A 25,715-nucleotide genomic window follows, 5' to 3' on the forward strand; every position below is an offset into this window, starting at 1 on the left:
GAAGAGGAAGGATGTAGGTTTAGAGTAGGGACAACAGAGTTGAATGGTCAACATTCAGTATGCAGGAGTTCAGGCTTTCATTAGCAGGAAAAGGCCAAGTATTATTGAAAAAGAGGGACGTATTTTATCTTTTCATTTACATGTTGTAGATGGTAATGATGTAATGACTTATTAGATTATAGAATTTTAATATCCTGTTTTATTTGTAGTGGTAGTAACTTGAGGTCTAACTTATTTCTGATATGTGGCAGAATTTTACTGTAATGTATTTGGTGTTAACTTTTTGTTTGGTTTATTGGGTAGGGTTTTCATCCCCACTTCAGGCTGATTTAATTTCATCCTGGTCTGTAGAACAGAGTTTAGAATATCTGTCTGTGTTGCCCTGCCAGTTGGCAGTTCTCATACGGTGGGTCCTCTGCAGTGTTTGGCCAGACCAAATTAGTGCAAATGCTACTCTGGATGCTTTTCTAACCCTTCAAGAGCCTTCAGATTATTCAGAAGGTTATTTTTTTAGTTACTTTCCTGCAGTACTTCTTTGAGTTGTATTCCATCTTCTGTTTAAGCAGCTCAGATATTGACATCCATGGAATGAATATTTACTTGAGAGGAATATAAAGGGAATATTCTAAAACTAATTTAAATAGTGTTAAGATTTTTATGTGGTCTTGAACTTAATACATTTTCAGGGTTCTTCTCTTTTCCCTTGCATTTCCAGTCATACAGAATCTTTTTGATACTTGTGAGTATTGAATCTCCCACCTTTAAGTGATTTTGTGCTATTTATTTCTCCTGCATAGGTCAACTTCTCAGAGAGACTCTTGTTTGTGATTCTGTTGAGCCGCTTCTGTTCTTGCACAGGTGCATTCACCAGTTTATCAAGCTGTTGTAGAAATTTGAGGAAAAAAATCTGCACATCAAACTGAACAGTGAATGTAATATATGCTACCTTTTTGTTTCATAAATTCTGTCAGTGGAGACATCAGAAAATAGTGCTTGTTGGGTGTAAGACCATCCCAGGGAAGCTAGATAGCAAGCTATCACTCAGTGTAGTATAGCTCATGTTTAGCGTTTTTACAGAAATGAACAGCCAAAGGATTTAATTTTCTGTGATGTCCAAATGTTTCTGATGCTACATTTTAAGATTTCTTAGATTTTTCTCCTTCTTCTTTTTTTTTTTTTTTCTTTGTGCTTTTGTTCTGGTTTCCATGATTAGCAGAGGTTCATTTAGCATAAAATGGTGTTATAGAAGTCTTTAATTAGGAGACAGTTTACTCTTGATGCTTACTCTTACGTGACCACATTGTCAGTCAAACTTCTAATTGGTAATTCCAGTGCATATAAATAAAGCTACAATCAGTATTGTCAAAGGGATGGTTAAAACAGCAGATGAATGCATATGCAACCAGTTGATATGAAAAGCCTCAGTTTAATTTCTTAAGAAATGAGCTACTTGAATAAAACTCCTTTACCTGCCTGCTAGTGATTACCTATTAAGTAGTCTGGGTAGAAGTATCAATTTTGAAACTCTTGATTTTGGATAGGACTATGGTGTGTGCTTACATGTGAATGTCTCATAAATATTTCCCAAGAGCACTTTATTTTTCTAATTAGCTTGAACTGCCTCTGCTTTACGTAGCGCTTTAAGCAGTTTTCAGTAAATCAATTCAGTCACACAGCTGTTGTTTAAAACTTTTCCTGAGTTACTGTAATTCTCTGTAGAGACCCAGAATCTCACTAATTAGTGCACTTAATCATACCTTGTATAAAATGCGTGATAATATGGATTAATCATTCTTAGAATTTCATAGAAAAACAGAGTAACAGAAACCTGAGTGTTCATAGCTCTGAAACCAGTTTGCACTTCTCATTTAATAATTACGTACCAAGCAGTGTGTACAGGCTGACACAGAGTGGCCATGCACTTAATTTTTACTTGCCAGTCATAGCTTTAAAAAAAATTAATTTGGGGCTGCAGCTTTTTATATTAAGATTTACAAGTTACTAAGATCAAATATCTATAACAGTTTCATTATTTCTTCCAAAGTTTAAAACAACAAAAAAACCACATTTAAAATAAATATATGTGAAAGGAAATCTAGCTTACTGGGTGTCATTTGTGATGTTAAGATTCAGACTTTTGAGCTGTTTAGCATATGGCAGAGATGACAGTTACAGTTATTGTAAGTGAGTTTTAAACTCATTTAATATTAAAAGATCTCAATATTGAGTGTTTACTTTTTGGTAAGATTATTAATATTAGATGAAAAAATTGAAAAGCAGGCACTTGTTTTTTTAAAGTATGGCCTTTTTTGTTTTTCAGGATGTGACTTAAAATGACTTCTGATTCTGAAGGTCCTCTGAAAAATATGTTGTGCTTGAATGTTTGCTAAGGACAAGTAAGTGACTGATTTCATATTTGGACTATATGTACCTGAATAGTTATTCCCTTACCATTCTTAAAGCTACAATTTACAAATTGTACATGGAAGTATATAAGAAGCATATTCTTAAAAAGGAGAAAAGGGAGGGCAGGAGGGAAGAAAGAAGAGAAAAAAAAAAAAAAAGAAAAAAAGAGAAAACCCTTACTTCACTACTGCCAGAAAGTGAGTTTTCTAAGTTTGTTTCCTTGTGGATTCCTATCTGTGGAGATGGGTATATCAGTCGTTTCTGTGGTCAGTTATAACAAAAGAATCTTTGCATAGTTTCAAGAATATTTTCAATCAGAAATTTCACTGGAAAGCTGTCATACTTTTTATATACGTGTATTTGAGGGAAATATAAGTTTGAAATAACAAATTTTCACTAAGAATATGGAGTTGCTGAATGGAATGCCCTCTAGTTTTATTTATATAAAATAAAATTTAATTATTTGGGACTAGTATTAGCGTAAACCAGTTAGTTTATTACAATTTGCATCTTAAACTGTGTGAATTATGTCTTGATTTTAGAAAGGAAGATTATATTTAGTATTTTAACATTATATACAATTAAAAAATTCCAGACCATCTTCATGATTCATTGAAAAGGACTGGTTTGATTTAATTCTTTGTAATTGGCTTATTGTGGGGAATGCTAAGAGCCAATTTATGCTTTTTCCCTAGTGAATTTTTCAAACAAGAAATCAGCTCAGACAGAAGAGCTTCCAAGCATGCAAGATACCATGAGTACATGTATTTAGTGTAGGGAAAAGTTGATGCTTTCATGGGACCAAAGAAGTGTTAAAAATGTTTTTATGCAAATAATATGATTTTAAAATAATTTAGATATGCTTTAAATTAGGATTGTATGGTTGTGCTTTGTGGGTTTTGGTGTTTTGAGTGTGTGTGGTCAACTATTTCAGCTAAACAAATACAAAACAAAACAAAACAAAACAAAAAAAAAACCCCAAATCTGAAGCATCTAAACGTTTGTATTTTTGGGCCCCTGTTGTGATTTAACCACAGCCAGCAACTCAGCACCACGCAGCCGCTCGCTCCCTCCCCCTGCCCCAGTGGGATGGGAGAGAGAATTGGAGGAGTAAGAGTGAGAAACACTCCTGGGTTGAGATAAGAACAGTTTAATAATTGAAATAAAATAAAGTAAAATAGTAATAATAATAACAACAACAATATAATAATAATAGTAATAATAATATACAAAGCAAGTGATGCACAATGCAATTGCTCACCACCTGCTGACCGACACCCAGCCAGTTCCCGAGCAGCGATCGCTGCCCCCAGCCAACCCCCCCCAGTTTCTATACTGGGCATGGTGGCGTATGGTATGGAATGGCCCTTGGGCCAGTTTGGGTCAGCTGGCCTGGCTGTGCCCCCTCCCAGCTTCTTGGGCACCTGGCAGAGCTTGGGAAGCTGAAAAGTCCTTGACTAGCATAAGCAGTACTCAGCAACATCTAAAACATCGGTGTGTTATCAGCATTATTCTCATACTAAATCCAAAACACAGCACTGTGCCAGCTACTAGGAAGAAAATTAACTCTATCCCGGCCGAAACCAGGACAATATCCACCCCTTATTCTATACCATCTACATCATGCACAGGTCCTACCCTTTCCAATGTGTTCTAATTAATCACCACCACTTTCCCTGTCTTGATATATACACGCAGATATCATTGCCTTTATCTATGGGCCATCCCTCTAAAATGTCCACTGAGTTCATTTAGTCCATGACTTTGGGTTCCATCTGTCATCACAGTCTTTCAGAGCAGGAGAGGTGGTGTGCGGTGTTGGATTGTTGCATGCTGAAGCCAGGTCTGGTTCCAACACTACTGCACTTTGCTCAGTTTCATCAAAGTTCCTCTTCAATGAGCTGGGCGATTCTTACTGTAATAGCATTGATGTGGCATATAGCATCCATAAAAGAGTTGACATACAGTATTATATAGCAATTAACATCATACAGTTCAGTTCATTAGCTGTTTTCACCCAAAATCAAATCCCCTTGATGTACACATTGGACTTCCCATCCTTTCGCATCACCCACCAAGTGCACCCAGGTCCTTGAGCAAAAGCAATCCCACGAATGGGTTTGCCTTTGCCCGAGGCAGGAATAACCCAGACTGTCTTCCCCAACATATTTTTTATGTGCACTACAGGGACTTTATCTCCTTCTACAGTACTTAAGAGTTTTAATTGGGCAGGGCCAGCTCGATTGGCAGATCCCCTGGTGTTGACTAACCAGGTGGCTTTAGCTAAATGCGTATCCCAATGTTTGAATGTCCCACCACCCATTGCTCTCAGGGTAGGCTTTAACAGCCCATTGTATCGCTCAATTTTCCCGGAGGCTGGTGCATGACAGGGGATGTGATATACCCACTCAATGCCGTGCTCTTTGGCCCAGGTGTCTATGAGGTTGTTTTGGAAATGAGCCCCGTTGTCTGACTCGATTCTTTCTGGGGTGCCATGTTGCCACAGGTCTTGCTTTTCAAGGCCCAGGATGGTGTTCTGGGTGGTGGCACGGGGCACGGGATATGTTTCCAGCCATCCGGTGGTTGCTTCCACCATGGTGAGCACATGGCGCTTGCCTTGGCGGGTCTGTGGGAGTGTGATGATACACATTCATGAGTAACCTGTGCAATACTGTCCATAGTTAATTCCCTCCTCGATCATGAGCCCATCTATATGTTGCATCTCTTCCTTGATGGCCTGAGGTGTCATGGGCCCACTGAGCTATAAATAATTCACCCTTATGTTGCCAGTCCAGATCTGCCTGAGCCACTTCAGTCTTAGCAGCCTGATCCACCTGCTGGTTGTTTTGATGTTCTTCAGTGGCCTGACTCCTGGGTACGTGAGCATCTACGTGATGAACTTTTGCAATCAGGTTCTCTACCTGGACAGCAATATCTTGCCACAATGCGACAGCCCAGATTGGTTTGCCTCTGCGCTGCCAGCTGCTCTGCTTCCATTGCTGCAACCACCCCCACAGGGCATTTCCAAAAAGGACTGTTGTGATTTAACCCCAGCCAGCAACTGAGCACCACGCAGCCGCTCGCCCACTCCCCCTGCCCCGCTGCGATGGGGGAGAGAATCAGAGGAGCAAGAGTGAGAAAACTCCTGGGTTGAGATAAGAACAGTTTAATAATTGAAATAAAATAAAGTAAAATAGTAATAATAATAATAACAACAATATAATAATAATAGTAGTAATAATATACAAAGCAAGTGATGCACAATGCAGTTGCTCACCACCTGCTGACCGACACCCAGCCCGTCCCCGAGCAGCGATCGCTGCCCCCAGCCAACTCCCCCCAGTTTCTATACTGGGCATGACAGTGTATGGTATGGAATGGCCCTTGGGCCAGTTTGGGTCAGCTGGACTGGCTGTGCCCCCTCCCAGTTTCTTGTGCACCTGGCAGAGCATGGGAAGCTGAAAAGTCCTTGCCTAGCATAAGCAGTACTCAGCAACAACTAAAACATCAGTGTGTTATCAGCATTATTCTCATACTAAATCCAAACCACAGCACTATGCCTGCTACTAGGAAGAAAATTAACTCTATCCCAGCCGAAACCAGGACAGCCCCTGTTAGGACAAAACCTTCCCAGTTGCCATGTGCTGTTTGGTGAATAGGTCTTTGATCTGCAGCTGCTGAGAACGTGGGCATGAGGGAATAATGCTGGAGTTGGAGAAGGAAACCAGGGCACTGAAAGACAACCTAGCTGAAAGTGATCTAATGAATGTTGTTAAGTTAGCAGCTTTCCAGTTTGTGTGAGGGTGAAGTGAGTAAGACCAAGGAATAAACTACAGTATCAAGCTGAAAACTTACTGCTTACGGTGCTTAGTACTTCGTGATGTCCTTTTGACTTAAGTTCTCTCTAGGAAATGGCTTTAAGAACTTTCCCGATTTCAAACATACTGTATTGTCGACATGCACGTCCTTTTCTTGGTAGACCAGGACAGAATTTTAGGAAAAAAAAAATTTTTTTTTTAGCCTGTCAAAATATTGAAATCCTGGCAGGTTGAAAAATGCTAGTCCTAAATGTTGGTGATTTTTTAAAATTCTGTGTTTTTGCTTGGAAACCTGTACATATGTTGTTGCAGTGGGTGGATTAATGATTACTAGAACTTGTTTTACCCGTCATGTGCAAAACCCAGTACCTTTTTAACAATCCATCTATAGTTTTCACTGAGAAATGAACAGACCTCATGTGAAAACTGTATAGTACATTGCCAAGGATGTAGAAGGGTGCTCCTTATTAATAAGGACAAATGTTTTTTCAACCCACTTATTGATAGGTAAAAAGGTCTTTGGTCCCCCCCCCCCCCCCCCCCCCCCCCCTTGTTTCCCCTTTTTAATAAGTGAGAAAAATTTTGGAAAATTTAGGATTATATCTGAAAAGATAAATCAAATGGTAATGCAGAAACCAGTACTTAGCATTTGCAGATAACCATGGCAGTTTGGGACTTTTTCTCCAAATATTGCTGCCTTTGGTTCCACTCTGCTGGTGGGGTTAGGAACATCAGTATAAAGTGGTTCACTGCTGCTACAACTGATGGAATTAAACAATGTCTTGCTTTGAAGAGTTTGAACCGTCTCCTATATCATCTTGGTTTTTCTCAAATTTGCTTTAAGTATAAACTTTGGAGGGCTCTGGACATACTTGCTTCCATTCAACTTTAACATTCTCTATTTCATACAGATGTATACCTTTCAAAATTATTTGGCAGGAGCTAGGGCTTTGTTTTCTACAAATAACTTCTGGAAAATCATATTGGACAGAACAAAGTGTGGCTTTGTGTCATTGTTTTCAATAGGTAAATGGAGTGTAGCATAAAATGCTTTTATTTTATAAAATATTCAATGAAAATGGCAAAGTATTCTAATACAGTGGAGTAACATGGGCAGTTTAATTTAGAAATTAAAATTAATTGCTGGTGCTGATGACATCAGACTAGCAAACATTTAAATATTATTATATATATAGCAATTATTGTTCATGAAGTACCTGGCTTTAAGATTTGGCAGTCCCAAGAAATTTGCTCTATAAATTATATAAACTAGGAACAGATAAATTTTAGAAAAATCTAGTTGTTTATCACTGGATAGAATTTATGTTCAGCATTTCTTCATCCTTATATGTAATCAATCTGCTGTAGCTCCTTGCATTTTAAGCAAATACTTGCATAGAAATTTCATTTTCAAAGTGCGTAATAGTATGTATTGATAGCTCAAACTCCTAATACAGTCCCACTGTTAGTTATCCTTCTATGCAGTAGGTTTGCCATCCATTTTTTGAGCTTGTACATGCAACTTCTAAGAAAAATAGCAGAACAATTTTCAGATTTTTCATGAAAGTGGTTGCTGTCATATCTGTATTTCCATTATTCTGAGTAAGAATAATATTTTGTGATGGAAGATTATCATTCCTGTGTTTTGGGTAATTTATACTTATCTAAAATTTAACGTAATTTCTTATGTTTGCCTGGTTTTATGTAGTAGCTGAGTTATTCATTGAGTCAAATTAAGCTAGTTTGTAGATTTATTTTAATTACACAAGTAACGTAAAGAACTTCACTGTGTAATTCTTTCCATTAAAAAATGCTTCGCTTGGGTAGATAATACGGTGCAGTGTAACTAGCAGAGGAGTCTTTCTAGCCAGCATTATGGGTTCCCGAGCAAGAAATAACGCTATTGCCTGTTAGCTCAGAAAGTAAGTTTACAAAGATGGCTGTGTTAATTTTCCTTTGCTTTTAGTATAAAAATCCATTGCAGTTTTAACTTTTGAAAACTGTGTTTTGGAGCTGTCTTTTGGAATAATTAATTCAGGAAAACTCCCCCAAGCCCCCCAAATACATTTCTTTTTGGAAAAAGCTTTTTGGCCCATTAGAAATTATAGGTTGCTTTTCAATGAATAAATATAACACCTGGTACTTTTTAACTGGTGATTTCTTTTATTATTAATTCACCGAATAATGGCTTCTTTTGCTAATACTTCCTGTAGCAGGGAATTAGTTTGACTGTTAACAGTTTGTACTGTAAATGCATCTGTGTTGGGAAGCAGCTCCTGTAATTTCCTTAGCTAAGCAGTTACAGAGTTGTTCTAGGCATTACACGCCTTCTCAGCTTGTAATGATACTCTTAGGGAAAGAAAATACATGTGTAGGAACTCTGCCGCTTCAGGCCTGAATAAACTACCACAAGCTACTTGGGTGTAATAGTAGGGAGACAGTCTACACAAATTACCTAATTTTTCCTTCCTTCTCCCAAGCTTCTATATTTAGGCACCAAAAGGTTTTCTTAAATAGAAGAGTTGTATTCTCTGACATGTATAATGTTTCTGAGACAAAATGTAGTAATTTTGGGTTTCTACTTAATCATATTGTTTATATTGTCATATTCTATTTAATCATTGAGTTATCTCTCAGTACAGGTAGATGTTAAACCAGAAATGATATTTCCATTCTAAATCATTTAATGCAACCCTGTTACCTGCAAAATTATGTTCTGGTGAAATGTCTGTCCCAGCTCATTTTTTTTCAGCTATTTAATGTATTTTAAATCTTTCCTCCTCTTAAATAGAATTTACTCTCGGCTTCCGACATACTTGCTGTGCCCACACCCTTCCTGAGCTGTCCTTATATTTTAAGCTCTTCCTTTCTCTTTCCGCAGTAGCTCTTAACCCTGCAGCTCTGTACTCTGCCCGCGGATGCAGTTACGGGGAGGGAAGCGCCAGTCCTGGAGCGCGGGCCGGTGTCACCTACAGAATGACTCGCAGGATTCAGCCGTAGCTGGGAGCTCTGTAGGCGTGAGATCTTAGGAGCCGGGTGTTCTGTTGAGTGTCAGCTTCCGATAATCAGCTGCTTTTTGCGTGATCACAGCCTGTTTATATAGCGGTTTTTGAAACCGCTGACTTGTTCAGGTCAGTAGTTTTTCATTCAGCTGCTTAATTAAAGAAAATATTATCCCTGCAGTTGTTCAGTGCTGCACTGTCATCTAGTGGCTCACCAGCGTATTTTTCTTGAACTTCACATAAGATGGGCCACTATAAATGTATTTGAGAGGTTTTTGCCCTGGAGGAATATATGATTGAATGAAAGTGTTCAGGCTTGCTCTTCCATCTCTCTGTATATTGGGTTTTGTCTTACTCATCCTGGTTTTGTATCAAATATTTAGATGTAAAACCAACTTCTTCTCTGTGCAGTCCATGACCATAGTTAGGGAGTTAGGCATCTTTTGTAACTGTTTATTTCAAATGCAAGATTATGTTTTACTACTGTTTTTAATTTTATTGTGATGTGCAAAGTATATTATCCTTCCTCTCCTAATTGGGATGAGGATTGGTTATGAATACAATATGTTAAGCATTGTAACATTTGCTTAGCTGCAAAGAGAACTTAAAAAAGAATTTAAAGAGCTGCCATTTGACTTCTGAGCTTTGTACACGTGCCAGAGTAATCCAGTGTGTGCTCCTCTGCAGTCAGCAGTCCTCTGTCCTGTCTAGCTTTCAAAGGTTTGTACTGCTGTAAGAAGAATGTCCTTTTAAATTCTCCACCCGTAGCTAACATCTTGCAATAACAGTACCAGCTATTGCAAGCAACCCCCATGCTGCTTCGTGCAAATACGTTCTTGTGTGTCTTTGCCCTTTCAGTTTAGACTTTAGAAAGAACTATAGCACTATTATTTTTTGCCACAAAAAGCCAGTAAGCAAAAAACCCAATCAGTCAAGGTTAGTACATCAGAAGTAGTACACACACTTCTTTTTTTTTAATTTAGATGTCTTGTCCTGGAAGCACTTAGTGGACTAGGGGCCTTTCTAAGCGGTTGGTTTTCTTTGCTGCAAAGGTACACTGCTGACTGGTGTTTAACTAACTTCTTGTTCACCGGCGTGCCCAGATCCTGTTCTGCAGAGCTGCTTCAAGCCAGTTGGCTACCAGCCTCCGATACCTTAACATAAACTTCACTTAGATGAAAGCCTGTCTGTCAGTTCCTTGTCCTTGTGATATGTGATCACCGACTCGGGCATCCTAAGCCAGTTGTTTTTTAAATAACTGTAGTAACTGTGGGTTTTGCTTGTGGAGATCCTTAACTTTTTTTTCCTGAAAGATTTATTAGTGCCTGGGTTATATGTTATGGAAAAGTTTCTCTCCAGCTGACAAGTAAGAGTGTCTTACCTAAATGTTTAAGACCAGTTACTGTTGTTGCTGTATGGTGTAAAGAACTGCAGTCTGAACTAGATTGCAGTAAATTAAATTTACATTTAATATGGAAATTTCTGTAAGAAGGATAAAATAATGCTAAACTTCTAACTCTCCAGATCTGTCTTGTCATTGTGGCACAAAAAACCAAATACAAGTTATTAGATTACTTTATAGTTCTAATTATGTTGTAAAATACTCTGGCCACATAAATAGCACAGATCCATTAAAAAGTTTTTTTCCTCCCTCAGCATGTCATTGGTTGTAGCATAGCAGGATCTGCTATAGGTGTCTTCACTCCTCTGTGACTCTTTTCCTCTTGGGGAGTGAGGGCAGATGAGTGTCATGGATATATAATCTGCCAGGCTTGTTTAACATAATTAGCCTTTAACAAAAGCAACCTATTATTTTATTGGATTATGGCCCAATCTTTGCTGCAGAAGCAAGAGAGTTGAAAGAGTTCTGAAGTCTTTGCTTGCCTTGTCCTCAGGGTTAGAAAATTTATCTTCATTTTAGAAGGTTTAGCAAGAGCTGTGAAGTTTAGACTGTAGTAACCTGTTGAGTTAGAGATGGTAATAGTAATCTGTTGGCTTTATACCAAGCCAAGCGTGAAACTCTCATTTAAGCCCACTGATTTACTTCTAAGGGTGGAAATTATTTGTGGCTGCAGTGGTTACATTACATGAAGAGGAAAAATGAGCATACAGAAAAGGAAATTTTATTCAACATTTCTGTGTTTTCAGTGTTCTGATCACCCATCCTTTGTCGCCTTAAGAGTATCGCTTGCATTTGTCTTTAATGGTATCTAACTTTATCCTTAGTATTTAATTAGGTTTTGGCATAACGTATTAATTTACCACTTTTCTTTTCAAGTTATCTAAACATACATTGAAACATTGAGAATCTTTTTATTTTCAGGCAAATTGGAGCTATACAGTGGTCCCAGTACTATGGTACAAAACTTTAAACATCTCTGAATCAAATTAAGTGCATTTTTTACATTTATTTTTGCTCACATGATACAAAGCTTTGTAAAGCTATGTTTTGGTAAGATACAAAATAGTTTTTTAAAAAAATGGTAACCAAATTTTTTTTTAACACTAAAAAGGTATATGGATTTCCAGTAAAAATACTGACTAGTAAATCCAATAAAAATCAGTAACTTACCTGAGTAAGTTCTCTGCGTTTTAAATTATTATTTTGAGAGGTTCATTCACAATTCTTATTTTATTGCTTTTAGTTGCTGATGCATGGTCAAGATGAGTGGATTAGGAGAAAACTCCTTGGACAGCTTTACCAATGAGTCAAGGAAGCGCAAACCATTGCCCTGCGATACACCAGGTGCAAGGTAGGTTTATATAAACCTCTCTCTTTTTTTGTGTTATGAATTTTCAAAAATTTCAAGTTTTCATTGCAATTTAGAGTAACTTCTAACTAAGCATTTTGTTCAGTTGAAAAATAGGTCAGCTTCTGTTGTGAAGATATAAAACTTTACTATTATGTGTAGATATGCCAAAGCTGATGAAATATACTCTATAATTAGACTCTTGCAGAAATCTTAATAGATGTAACGAATCACTGTTTGAAGCTGTGATTGCAAGGCAAAAGAAGAAAAACTTCTTGCTTCACAGAAATTTCAGAGGCAGCATCTTATATGCGGTAATTGCTTTGGCAGGCCTCATTTCAGGTGGTTATGGTCAGCACAGAATACTGTAAGAGGTTGAGCACTTTTTTTGACTTCCATTTCTCCAGATTCGTTCTTTGCAAGCTCATCTTGAATTTTGGCATTCCGTGCTGTCTTCCTACCCCTGACTCAACTCTGTCAGGGATTGTTTTCTGTCCCCTCCAACATCATTGCTTTGCACCACATGTTAAGGGTTCTGTGTTATCCTTTCATGTTCTTGTTCCCACAGAGTATTAACTTTTATTAAATTTGTCTCCAGTTTCACCAAAATACCAGGCATCATGTGTACTCATATTTCTCCCTTTTATATATGTTCCCACTGTCCTATGCTAATTACCTTCATCATGCAACAGATCGTGTATGAGATCCTCGGATTCTCCCATTGTATCCCAGTATCTCTTTGTGAGGGTCCTCCGTTCCCATTTCTCTTTCCTTTTGTCCGGTGTCTGTCTGTCCATTCAGGAATTCTGTGTGTCAGTTTGTCACCCTTCATTAGCTTTCTTTATCTTTCAAGCCCCTGCTTTGTCGTGTGTTTGTTTTCTCCAATGTTGGTCCATGCATACTTTCCTAACTCTTTCGCTTGGTTTCTTCTCAAAGAATATACGTTCTTTTGATTCCCTCCATGTGCCCATTCTTGCCTCTTCCCTTTGTCCCGAGTCCTTCTTTTCCTACTCTTGGCATACTCTGTGTATGACACTGTTCTCTCTGTTAATTTAGGCTGTAGGCAGTGTCTTTACTCAGCACACTAATCGATGTAGGAGAAGGAATTTCAGAGAGACTTTATCCAGCAACATTAGGTTGTCTGGAATTCTGATTTTCTTGGACGTTGAGGTGGCATTTTTGTCCTGATGCCTAGAAATTTCTCTGAGGTGTCACCTTCTGTAGTCTTCTCGTTACAAGCAAACCAAAGGGATTTCATAGAATGTTAAAATTTTGTTTCATTTGTCCAATAAATTACAAATAAATCTATTTTAAGGCTAAAATGTGCTTTCTGTATGAGTGTTATGGTTTTATAACAGGCAATTGCTATTTTCATTAAATTTAACGATAGAGTTAGCACAGGAGGATTTTTTGGATGAGTAACTTTCTCGTATTCTCTTAACATAAATTTGTACTTAAAGTTCTTAAAAAAACCCACAAAACCCAAACCAAACAACAATGTAACAAAACACACACCGCCACCCCCACCCACTCTCCTTCAGATTTATGTTTGCTGGAAGTGTTACCTCGGTTTAATAGGTAGGTGTTGCATGAAGTACATTTAAGTTCACAGAGTGAGCACAGCTTTTGTATGTGATGGTATGTAAGTGTATGAAATGATGTTTTTGGTTCCTAGTCTGACCTGCAGTGGTGAGAAGCGTCGGCGTGAGCAGGAAAGCAAATACATTGAAGAACTGGCTGAACTGATATCTGCTAATCTGAGCGACATTGACAATTTCAATGTCAAACCAGACAAATGTGCTATTTTAAAAGAAACCGTGAGACAGATTCGACAGATAAAAGAGCAAGGTACAGCTAAACCAACATAAATAATTTCATTTTCTTGTCATTCCTTTTCCAAAGCAGTAGTTACTTGGGAAATTGAGTTGTGTTTTTCACAACAGCATGTAACTGAGAAAGTCTTCAGACTTTGACTTGAACCAGACCTTTAATATGCCTTAAATGATTTTCTGTTTAAAAGCAAGCAAGTATTTACCATCACTTTTTTTACTGGGAGTAGGGGCTTTAAAACTTTGTTTGGTCTTTCTTACCAGTTTCCTGAAAATACTAGGAAAGCTTGAGATAGTCCGCAGAGAACCTAAAAATTTTGTACCATCAGCTGGTACCATATACCAAATACCCACTGGTGTGAAGAATATATACTGTTGTCTTCCACTTCAAGGGACTTCATGCTTAAAGGGACTTTAATGCTTTGAACTAAATTTCTTAAAAAATACCTAGTTTCTTATGGGGCACACTTCCAATCAGATGTATATTAATTCTTATTGCTATTTTTTCCTATTATGTTTCTATGGACTTTGCTTTCTTGTCTTGTGCTGTTTAAGACATGCTCCCTAAATGTTTAAGTATTGGACTCCAATATATTTAAAATGCATTTAGCTTGAGATGAAATAATTAAATAGTGCAGTTGACTGTACTCAGGATATAGTTAAGTCAACAAAGGAGAAAATAGCAGTGCATCAAGTTTTGGTAATTTTTGTCAGCTAGTGTAAACTAAGTGTTATAGTAATATTTTTTTTAAATGGGCAAGTATATGCAAAACCTGGTTTTTGATATGTATAGTGAGGGGTATATATATATTTACCTGTCTTGGTAAATGGCCACATCTTTTGAAAATGTATTAAAACAATTCTTAAAAAAAAAAAAAAAAAAATCTTAACTTCGGTTTTTAAGGTTTTTCTAGTGTAATGTAGTGTATTCTAATGTAATAACTCTGTTTGATTATAGAGTTGAGTATGTGATAATCTTCCTGCAGGATGTTGTACTCCTCTTGTGGTCTGCTTAACCAGCCAGCAAGTACCACAGAACAAAGGTTACTCTTTGTTTTCTGTAATTCTGCTGCCTGGTGTGGATTCCCATTCCACCTTCCCCTGCAATAAATTTATTTAGGATATTTTGATTCTTAAAATATAATTTTATTACACACACACATATATGCATACATATATTAACGTGAGCCAAAGCCTTTTTGTAGAACAATGGTGATGGCATCTGAAAACGGTGACCAATGATGATGAGGTGATCAAAATAAAACCAGAAGGAAGAGATATGTATAATGAGTGTGTTTAATGGCCGTTGAAAGATTCAGTAGGGATTCATCAGACAGATGATCTCAAAAGCAGCAGAAGAAATATGGGTAACAAAACAAGTTGATCCAACTTTAACTGTCAAGTCAATTTATGTAAGCAAAGGGGTTGGCATTGTGTAGCCATGACATTTTTTCTCATCTTAAGCAACTAACAATACATGAGACATCCTCTCTTATTCGTACCTTTTTTTGCCTTTGTTCACATGCTTCCTAGAATCTGGCTTGTAATAAGAAAATGTGGTCTTGATATGAAATGTTGCTTTACTGAAATGTATCTTTTGGGTTTCAGGAAAAGCAGTTTCTAATGATGACGATGTTCAGAAAGCTGATGTATCTTCTACGGGTCAAGGAGTTATCGATAAGGATTCATTGGGACCTCTTTTATTACAGGCAAGTACAAATTAGGCTGTAGTAAATCCCTGTGGAAACAAGTACTTAAGGCAGGTGAAAATATTACAATAAAGTCTGCAATCCTATAGTAATAAATAGTATGCAAGAACTACACAGAACTATGTTTGAAAGGGGCAGGAATAAAGTCTGTCATGTTTTCTTAATTCTGCTGAAATTTGCTGTAGAAGGAAAGAGAAGAATAGCATTTGGCTTTTTCTCATATTCTTGTGCAGCAAGAATTCTTTCTCCAGCAGTCATTAGCAAATTACTACTAAAACAGTGCTTAGTTATATGAGGAATGTTTTGCTTTTTTTAGGGGATAGGCATTAAAATAAATGGATGAGGTTTTGCGAAGACTAGAGTTTTGTGATGTGTGTTGGGGTTTGTGTTTCTAAATTGTGAAGCATTTTAAACAAATGTTGACATCAAGTAAAATAACCTAAGAATAATTGTAAAAAAAGGTACATAGCAGACGCCTTTTCTTTATGCCTAGAAAACCAAAACCATATTTACAAGTCCATTAAAAAGCACTTTTGAAACTTAACTGTTCTGCATAGATATTAGATTTTTCTTTTGGTTAAGAAAATACAATATTTTAAGATATGAATAGATGTTCTTCTTTTATCTTGTCACTCACTGGTGGAAATGTCTTCATGTTCATGTCATACTACTTGTTTCTACTGGATTTCTTCTTGTTTCAATTTGCCAGCTACTGAAATAATGTTACAAATTCATTATCTTGTGTTCAAATAAAGCAAGAACGAAATAAGAAGGCTGGTTGTCACTGTGAAAGAGCTCACTGGAATAACAAATGAACAGATAAATTTTTAATATTGAAATCATTCCTTACCAGGCACAATTTTCCTCACAGAAAAATTTAAAACGTCAGCTCTACCCTTGAAAAGAAATGCATGTATTGTAACTTGGCATTTATCACCCATGTAGTCTTTAAACTAAATTACGTCAGAATTATGCAGTGTGTCATATATGATATGTTGTCATGTTAATATTTAGGCATTGGACGGTTTCCTGTTTGTTGTAAATCGAGATGGGAACATAGTATTTGTGTCAGAAAATGTCACACAGTATCTGCAATATAAACAAGAAGATTTGGTTAATACAAGTGTCTATGGTATCTTGCATGAAGAGGACCGGAAGGACTTTCTTAAAAACTTGCCGAAATCTTCAGGTAATAAAAGCTGACCTACTACACTGTTACTAGGCTATTTGAAAACAATCAGAGAAGAAGAAAACCAACTGGTAACAGATAACCTATCAAAACAAATTACTTATACAAACAATATTTGACTATAGAATTATGTTAATTTTGGAAAAATATTACTGTGTGCTTACTAAAGCACACCACCAGAAATAAATGTGCTGGAAATTCACACTGTACTTTAGCCTTTGCAGTTTGTTTACCTGTAACTTAAAACAAGCATACTAAAGGAAACATTGCCTAAAGCCACAAGGCTAGCTGAGGGAACTGCTTGTTTTTTAAATACGTGAATGACTTTTCAGCCCTTCTTTAACTGACAGAAAGTGTCATGTAAGGGAAAGAGTTTTTTTTACTTGGTTCTCAATACTACTACTCCCTAGGTATAAAACTGAGGGTATATTTAGAAAGCATCTTAAAATATTCTTTAATCTCTCTAATCTAGGAACAAGGTATCTAAATTAAGAAAACTCAGTTATGAATTGATTTTATCTGAAAACATTTATAAATTCTTACTGTGTTCTTTTAAGTTAATGGCGTTGCTTGGACCAATGAAACACCTAGACAGAAGAGTCATACATTCAATTGCCGGATGATGGTGAAAACCTCTCATGATCTTTTGGAAGACGTAGGCAGCCACCAGGATACACGTCAAAGATATGAAACAATGCAGTGCTTTGCTTTATCTCAGCCAAGAGCTATGATGGAAGAAGGGGAAGGTAGGGAATTTTATGGAACTACTGTGCACAAAAGAAATCTCCGAGTAAAGCCTTCTGGTATTTGGTATGTGTTATGAAAACTGTAGCTTCTGCAATCCATTTTTAAGTAAGTAGGAACAGAATGCAAAAACTTAAATTCTTATCGCTTATACTTCCATTTTAACAATGAAGGACACTTCAGCTATTTTATTAGATGCTTTAATAGAATCAAATGAGAGAAATTAAAGAAGAAACATTCTTTTTTAAATACAGATTTGCAGTCCTGCATGATTTGTGTGGCACGTCGTATCACAACTGCAGAAAGGGTATTTCCAACAAATCCAGAGAGCTTTATTACAAGACATGATCTTTCAGGTGAGAAATGTACCCAAGGTGAAGGTATGAAGGTATCTTTTTTGTCCGTGTTCTCTTGTTTTAAATAAATCAAGTATGTAAGTCGTGTATTTGTAGTGACTAGCAGAATTCATACTGAGAATTCCCAACTGGTTTTTGCAATGTACCTCTGTTGGCAGTGGAGTATAACGACAACTGGGGGACACATTTTCTGTCTCTTTGCTAGTATGCTATTGTTCGGCATCTTGGTATAAAGCATTACTTGTGTTTTAACTTGGCAGCATTTCAAATGGTTGTCATTGTGCTTTCCTTTACACATAAGAAATATTTTAAATCATAACTGAAGCTAATGAAAGTTCTTCAGAATGCTTGTACAGTACATGAGCTAATGTTTAAAGTGTTCTATGCTGTTTAAATTGAAATATTTATATAATCTAGATGGGCCTTTTTCAGATGCCAGTTGGCGTCTATGGTGTTTGTTTGTGGATATAGTTGGTCAGTATTTTTGAAAATTTTACTCTGTATGCATCCTTTGGGTGCCTGTAAGCAGAGACTAAAGTTACTGTTTTCCAAAGCTCTGGCATTAATCTGTGGGTGCTTAACTTCCTCTTATTCAGTTATCTAAATCCCTTTGAATATTGAAGTTTTAAAAAGCAGCAATATATTCTCACATGGCAGATAATTCATAAATGTAACTTCTGCATACTCAAAATTTGGTGTTAGGCTGATGAATAATTAAAATGGTGACATTGGAGCCTTCTGAAACGTACCATATTTATACAAAAGGATTGGCATAGTCATAAAGGGTTTAACTTGTATATTTTCTTTCCTGTTACAGGCAAACTTGTCAACATTGATACAAACTCATTACGGTCTTCCATGAGACCTGGCTTTGAAGATATAATTCGTCGGTGTATTCAGAGGTTCTTATGCCATAATGATGGACAGTCATGGTCCAACAAACGCCACTATCACGAAGGTAAAAATCTGTTTGCGGTGTTGGTCATGCTGCTTCTCCTGGTGGCTGCATTTTTTTCTGAAAAACAAAAATGCTAAATTCTGCCTGTGTTCATTTTTTTCATATTTTTTGTTAGTGTTAATTGCTGTGACTCATATTTATAAGCTGAAGGAGGATGACCTCTTGAGAACTAGGAATTCTGATGGAAGTTAGTTGTTTTTTCTAATGTGTCTCTTTTGACAATTTCCATGGAAAAGATCAGATGCATCATCTGGGAGCCTGAAGTAATCTGTTTTTCTACAGATGGATATAGCAATGACAATGACAGATATATTTCTGTAACAACATATGATCCTTAATTATCATTAGCTTGTTCCCTTTGTTTAACATTAGTTTGATTTCCTTTTTATTTAATTAATCCTTTCTTTTATTAAGGGATAGCTCACTAAAAGTGGTAAGTTGTGTTGATGCCGCCTTCTTATTCAAGGCACAAGGGTTCAAAATATTTTCAGTGTACCAGTGTTATGTATTTTTTTAATGCTGATTTGATAACCTTGATAGATAGTGAAGTACAGCCACCGTCTTCAGTAAGAAAGATGCTATTTTCTAAGGTTTCTAAACTCTAGGCTTTTTGAATGATTCACAAAGTAATTCAAGTAAAGGGGCTATTAAATACAGAGAAACTCATACTGGCAGAAAATGGAGTTTCCATTCCATTGGAAGTTCTTCGACTTATCTGATTAAATAAATCCTAAATTAACAAGAAATTTAGAGCTCAGATTAAAAGCAGTGGATTGCACATTTTTTTGATTGAAATAAAACCTCTAAACTTAAAAATACTTCATCTGAAGGGTTCCAAGTTTCACTTCTATTCCGTATTAATTACCTGTATATTTTAGTGCAATTAGTACTTAAGTGTTGATTAGTCCTTCTCCCTAAGGAGAAGCCATGGAAACCTCCTGACCTAGCCTTGGAAGTCTGTTAACAAATGTAGAACTTTGCCAGCTGTGCATGGTGAGCACAAAATACTGCAGCATCAAAATAATCTTGTTTGCTTTTATCTTCCCTCTACTAATTTAGGAGAAAATGTGGAATACTTCCTTTTTCTGAATATCTATCGGGGTGGTGGTGGTGGTGTTATTTTTTTTTAAATCTTCAGCAATTGAAGGGTATTGTGTTAAAAATCTGTAGAGTGCACATTAATAATTCTTGGGTTTTAAAATATGAACTATATTTGTGTATTTCCTTTACAGCTTATACACAAGGTCATGCAGAAACACCATTGTATCGGTTTTCTTTAGCGGATGGTACTATAGTGACAGCGCAAACAAAGAGTAAATTATTTCGAAATCCTGTAACTAATGACCGCCATGGATTTGTCTCTACCCACTTTCTTCAAAGGTGAAACCAGTCGTATCTTTTTGTCATTTAAGTGTCATAGCTTTTAAAAATATTTTAAATCTGATTAAAATTCAAACAGAGGGGGAATAACTTGGGAAGCAGCGTTGCATAGCGTACAAATAAATGTGTCAACCTAACGCTGACGCTCCCAACTTAACTGTGTGGCTGAAAGACAGTCACAGTCAAAAAGAGAGGGTTTTCCTCAGTACCTGCATAGAGCCTGTATTATGTATTCATTATTCTTTTGGGTTAACATTTATAATGATGAAACACTGAAAACAGAAATGCTCAGTTACATGCTTTGTCTTACTCTTTTTAATTGCAGACCAATTAAAAAGACAACAAAACTCCCTCAGATGTATCATTGATGACTCAAAGTTAAATGTACCTTAAATAGCACTTCCTGTGACCTGTTCTTGTTGATGGCAAGAATAATTGAAATGCCACTCTGGAGGGAATCTGTCAGCTTCTGGCATTAAAGTGTCTCCAGATGCTGAAAAATGAGTGGCTGAGGTTGTTCAGGGCATCATTAGTGCACAGTGGAACGGTGTCATGCATTGACTCAGGAAGGGAGTAGAAGAAGGAAGATGTTTAAACTGATAAATCTGACTAATGACTGTTGATGAAAGCCTTTTGAAGGGGTGATACTGTATGTACTTAAATCACCTAAAGGACCAAGCGCTTCTGTAACGAATAAATGAGTGGCATGGCTTAGTTCTGCATTTGTGGAAGCTTGAATTCTCACTGCTCTTTTTGAAGAAATATTTGGAAAATTATTTAATGTTATTCTGTCTTTGTAGCACTTGATTCCAAATCAGGTTTTAATTAGTTTTTTGGGGATTTCTGGGGATGTTGTTGAACTTGCAGAGAACAAAATGGATATCGGCCAAATCCTAATTCAGTTGGGCAAAACATCAGAACACCTGTGGCTGGAAACACAAATTCTGTCGGTGGTCTTATGAACATGTCACCTGGTCAAGGCATGCCAATGCAGAACAGGAACTATGGAATGGGAGATCCCAACGCGGTGGGTCAGCTCAGCAGCACTCGATATGGAGGCCCTGGTAATATGGGGCCAGTGAACTCTGGGCCTGCAATGCAGTCCTCTGCTTATCAGAACAACAGTTATGGGCTAAATATAAGCAGCCCACCACATGGTAGTCCCGGTTTAACTTCCAACCAACAGAATCTAATGATATCTCCCAGGAATCGAGGGAGTCCAAAAATGAGTTCACACCAGTTTTCTCCAGTTACAGGTATTTTATTTTTGCTATAAGATTTTTTTTTTTTTAAGCTATCTTTTCTTATGTTTATCTGAATTCCATCTTTCGTCCTTTTTAACAGTTCTGTATGACCTTGTATGTGTTACTTAAATGTAGTATACCTAATTTCATGGTAAAAATTTATTTTAAAATACTTAACTCAATGTGGCAGTCATACATAATCCAAAGGACAAGTAGATACAGACAGTACTGTAGTCTAATAAGTTTGATCTCTGTCACGTGATACAGGTATGCACTCTCCAATGGGATCCGCCAGCAACACCGGAAACAGCACTTTCTCTAGCAGTTCTCTTAGTGCTCTTCAAGCCATTAGTGAGGGTGTTGGAACCTCCCTTTTATCAACGCTTTCTTCACCAGGTCCAAAATTGGATAATTCCCCAAACATGAGCATAGCTCAGCAAAGCAAAACGAGTACCCAGGACTCCAAAAGCCCTTCTGGTTTGTATTGTGAACAAAACCAAGTGGAAAGTTCCATCTGCCAGTCAAACAGCAGGGATCTCCTTAGTGAAAAAGATAGTAAAGAGGGAAATCTGGAGGCATCTGAAAGTCAGAGAGGACCATCTGAAAGCAAAGGGCATAAAAAACTGCTTCAGCTACTCACGTGCTCCTCAGATGAAAGAGGACATTCTACAGCATCAAACTCGCCTTTAGACTCAAATTGTAAAGAATCTTCTACCAACGTTACCAGTCCTTCAGGAGTTTCCTCGTCAACATCTGGAGGTGTATCTTCCTCCTCAAACATGCATGGGTCGCTCCTGCAAGAGAAGCATAGGATTTTACATAAATTGTTGCAGAATGGTAATTCTCCTGCAGAAGTAGCCAAGATCACAGCTGAAGCTACTGGTAAAGACACGTATCATGATGCTAGTAATACAGCCCCCTGTGGAGAAGGCACTGTCAAACAGGAACAACTGAGCCCAAAGAAGAAGGAAAACAATGCTTTACTAAGATATCTGTTAGATAAAGATGATGTTAAGGACCCGCTTTCCAAAGAGTTGAAGCCTAAAGTAGAAAGCGTGGATAGTAAAATGGGACAGTGCAGTAGTTCTACAATTCCTACTTCTAGTCAAGAAAAAGAGATGAAAATAAAAACGGAACCAGCAGAGGAGGTACAGTATAATGTAAAATGATGGTAGTGAACAAACCGATATTTTGTTTTTACAGTGAATGGCTAAATACATAAAACACTCTTTTTAGTATGTGTGCGTAAACATTTCTATGAAAGTTCTGTGCAAAAGGTATGAAACTATACTCTCAGGTTTTATTCTAACAAAAAGCACAAACAAAGAGAACTACAGGATATGTATATAACCAGATGTGCTGTACCGAAGTCCTGGACTAATGCTATCTTTAAGTTATGGTACAATTAAGGTAGCATATGCTTACAAATTATTCCTTAAAATCAGATCTTTAACATCTGCTATTTCACATAGCACGTGTTTATTTTTATGGCTTATTAAGAAATGGAGCTGTTACTGCCTCTCTAATTAGTTGGTAATACAATGGCAAAAAGTAAAACATGATTTCATTTTGAAAATATAAACAATGCACAACAATGTGTAATACTTAAAATAGCTATAGATTTGGTTAATTAATTGGTTTTAGCACTCCCCCCCCCCCCCCCCCCCCCCCCCCCAAATGAGGGAAAATATTGTTCCAAGTACATTTATATTCAGCATTCAAATAAATATATGTATATTTATTTGTTTCAATGTTTTTAGAGCTGAAATTCCAAGAAATGTCATGATATAGCAAACTAGGTCACCATGGAACAACTGCCCTGAAAGCAGCAGTACACTTGTTAGGGATGGCTGTTCTTAAAATTATAAAGTGTTTTGTATTTAGTTCCTAAGTCACATGTGGAACCACTTCAAAGTAAATTAATATGGTCAGTATGGCAGAGTTCACTGAAAACATGTTGATATCTTAGAACTTGGATCTCCCAAGTCAGTAATAACTATGTAAATAAAAAATTACTGCACAATTTTTATGATAGCTAATGGCTGACTACAAATGAAACACCTTATAACATTTTTTTCAGTACCACTTATGGAAGAGTCACTAACAACTGTGCAATAATACCAAATGCGTAGTTTCAGTACTTGCTCCTGGGATCTAATTAACATATTCAGAGAAGCTTTTTCTATGAAGATATGAATCCACTATATATGTAGTTCTTTTTCTGTTAAAACTGCATCTGATTAAAAAAAAAAATTTCTGAAGAAGATTAGGGCTCCAATTGACCAGAAAAATCTGTGGGTACTTTTCATGTGGTGGTGTGTTTACCAGTGATCAAATTAGTTTTTTTGACTATGACAGTGCATTGTTTATCACTGAATGGTACACATTTGTGATGCTGTTTGCTCTCATTAGTGTTTTTATCTTTGTAATTTGTGATGACTGAAATGTTTATATTCAAAGGTGCTTTTCATTTTATTTATGTATACCTCCAGTTTCTCCTAATTCTCAAAATTAGCCAAGCAAAATACTGTAAAAAAATGTAGCTACATGATATCTGAAGTTCTTTGGAAATTGAGAGATAGCCCAGATGTCTCCCAGTTATATCTTTTAAGGTTAGCAAGGAGCTGAATAAAAGCTGAAGGACAGCTATATGATAGTAAATAACCTTGGTATTTTACTGCGTCTTTTTTAGATGAGTGGAGACTTGGATAATTTGGATGCAATTCTAGGTGATCTGACTAGTTCAGAGTTTTACAATAATGCTATGTCTGCAAATGGAAATAACCTTGGAACAAAGCAAGCAGTATTTCAAGGAAATGCCCTGTTGGGTAAGGAATTTCATCTAATATCACTTAGGTTTTAAAATTAGGGTTTTCTTCTTACCTGATGTAAACATAATGCATCCTCAAATCCTTAGAGAATAATTCCTTCATCTCCTGTATCTTCAAGGAAAAATGTAATGCAAAATGGCTAATTATGCTTTCATAGGTTATGTACACTATTAGCTGTCTTGACAGCACTCATCTACTGTATACACAATGAATAACGTTCACTTCTGTTCCTTACTTTATGGGTGGTTCTAGGTTTGTCTGATGTAGATTTCTCAGAGACATGACATCAGGAAAAATGTTTTGTGAGTTGTAAATGAAAACTGAGAATTTTTGTTCCTTACAGATGACTATGGGATTGATGGCAAGCTTTTGATTTCCCATTATTCTATGTGAAAACATCTTGTGGCCTGCAGATTCTAATCAGTACTGCTCCTCGACATTGAAAGGAATGCCCTTCCTTAGTAGGAAGCTGAGCGGGAGGGAAAGATAACCTTGCTAATAGACCAGTGTCATTGCAGGTGTCACTTCCTTTTATAACATTGGTCACCTCTTGATTATATAGGGCAATAGATTGCTGAGGTAACCTAAGGAGGTGAAACGTGGATAATGAAAAATATAAAACCAGGTACAAGAACACCCAAGGCCAGTGATGTTATTGGCAGTGGAGCACAAGGATTTCTGGGTTCATTAGTCCATTAGTTCATTAGTATACTGTGCTCAGGAACACGCTGCGCCTGGATTCAACCTGTTCCAAACAGAACCATTTGACTTGTTTCTGTGTCCACGTCAGAGTTATCCAAAGGCTGGGCAGTCCACTTACATATATCAAGGAGTCTGTAATACTAGTGTGTTTCAAAATGTTAAAAACATGGTTCATTGCAGAACTGAAATGAAAATGAACCTTTCATGTCTGGGGCCAAAGGGAACCGCATTTGGCTTTTCCTGTAAAAGGTCTTAACTATGTACTCAAAATGTGATTTGTGTAGTGAGAACATAAGCAAAATAACTATTCCTGACTTGTTTAAGGTCAAATATAAGTGTCCATAAATAGATCAGACTTATTTATTGAAGTCATTAATGGTACTTTCTATTTAAAACATACAGTTGTATGCATCTTTTAATTCTTTAACAGGTATGAGGAGTCCCCAGTCTGTGCAGGCTACCCGCCCACCTTTCAACAGAGCCATGTCTTTAGACAGCCCTGTGGGCGCAAGCGCTCCAGTGAGGAATGTCAATGCATTCTCCATGTTACAAAAGCAAAACTTGATGGGTGGAAGTCCAAGAAGGATTGAAAACCAGGAAAATTTTGGAGCAAATCTGGGTTTGTTGATTGTGTACAAACAGATCTCATTGTAAAGGAACAAGCTTTTATGTAAAAATGTTGCAAGATTATAACACAAATTTTGGTTAGAAGAAACCTTAACGTTAAAGAATATTAATTTTACCATCAGCATACAAGTACTTCCTAATTATTATCCCTAGCTAAAATTATAAGAACG

General features: G+C 36.9%; 1 protein-coding gene across 1 annotated transcript in view; it reads left to right on the forward strand.

Annotated features, from left to right (window-relative positions):
* Window positions 1-2,324: 2,324 nt before the first annotated feature.
* Window positions 2,325-25,715, forward strand: part of NCOA3 (nuclear receptor coactivator 3) — a 31,879-nt gene continuing 8,488 nt past the window's right edge. The window contains exons 1-13 of the mRNA XM_075720996.1: window positions 2,325-2,396; window positions 11,872-11,979; window positions 13,652-13,824; window positions 15,414-15,514; window positions 16,529-16,703; window positions 17,261-17,449; window positions 17,702-17,803; window positions 18,621-18,761; window positions 19,994-20,141; window positions 21,009-21,397; window positions 21,653-22,533; window positions 24,078-24,213; window positions 25,349-25,537. Of these exons, the coding sequence (XP_075577111.1) occupies window positions 11,882-11,979; window positions 13,652-13,824; window positions 15,414-15,514; window positions 16,529-16,703; window positions 17,261-17,449; window positions 17,702-17,803; window positions 18,621-18,761; window positions 19,994-20,141; window positions 21,009-21,397; window positions 21,653-22,533; window positions 24,078-24,213; window positions 25,349-25,537 (2,722 nt within the window). The 5' untranslated portion in view covers window positions 2,325-2,396; window positions 11,872-11,881. The remainder of the gene's footprint in view (window positions 2,397-11,871; window positions 11,980-13,651; window positions 13,825-15,413; window positions 15,515-16,528; window positions 16,704-17,260; window positions 17,450-17,701; window positions 17,804-18,620; window positions 18,762-19,993; window positions 20,142-21,008; window positions 21,398-21,652; window positions 22,534-24,077; window positions 24,214-25,348; window positions 25,538-25,715) is intronic.

The sequence above is a fragment of the Pelecanus crispus genome, chromosome 14 (assembly GCF_030463565.1).
Source record: "Pelecanus crispus isolate bPelCri1 chromosome 14, bPelCri1.pri, whole genome shotgun sequence".
NCBI lineage: Eukaryota > Metazoa > Chordata > Aves > Pelecaniformes > Pelecanidae > Pelecanus > Pelecanus crispus.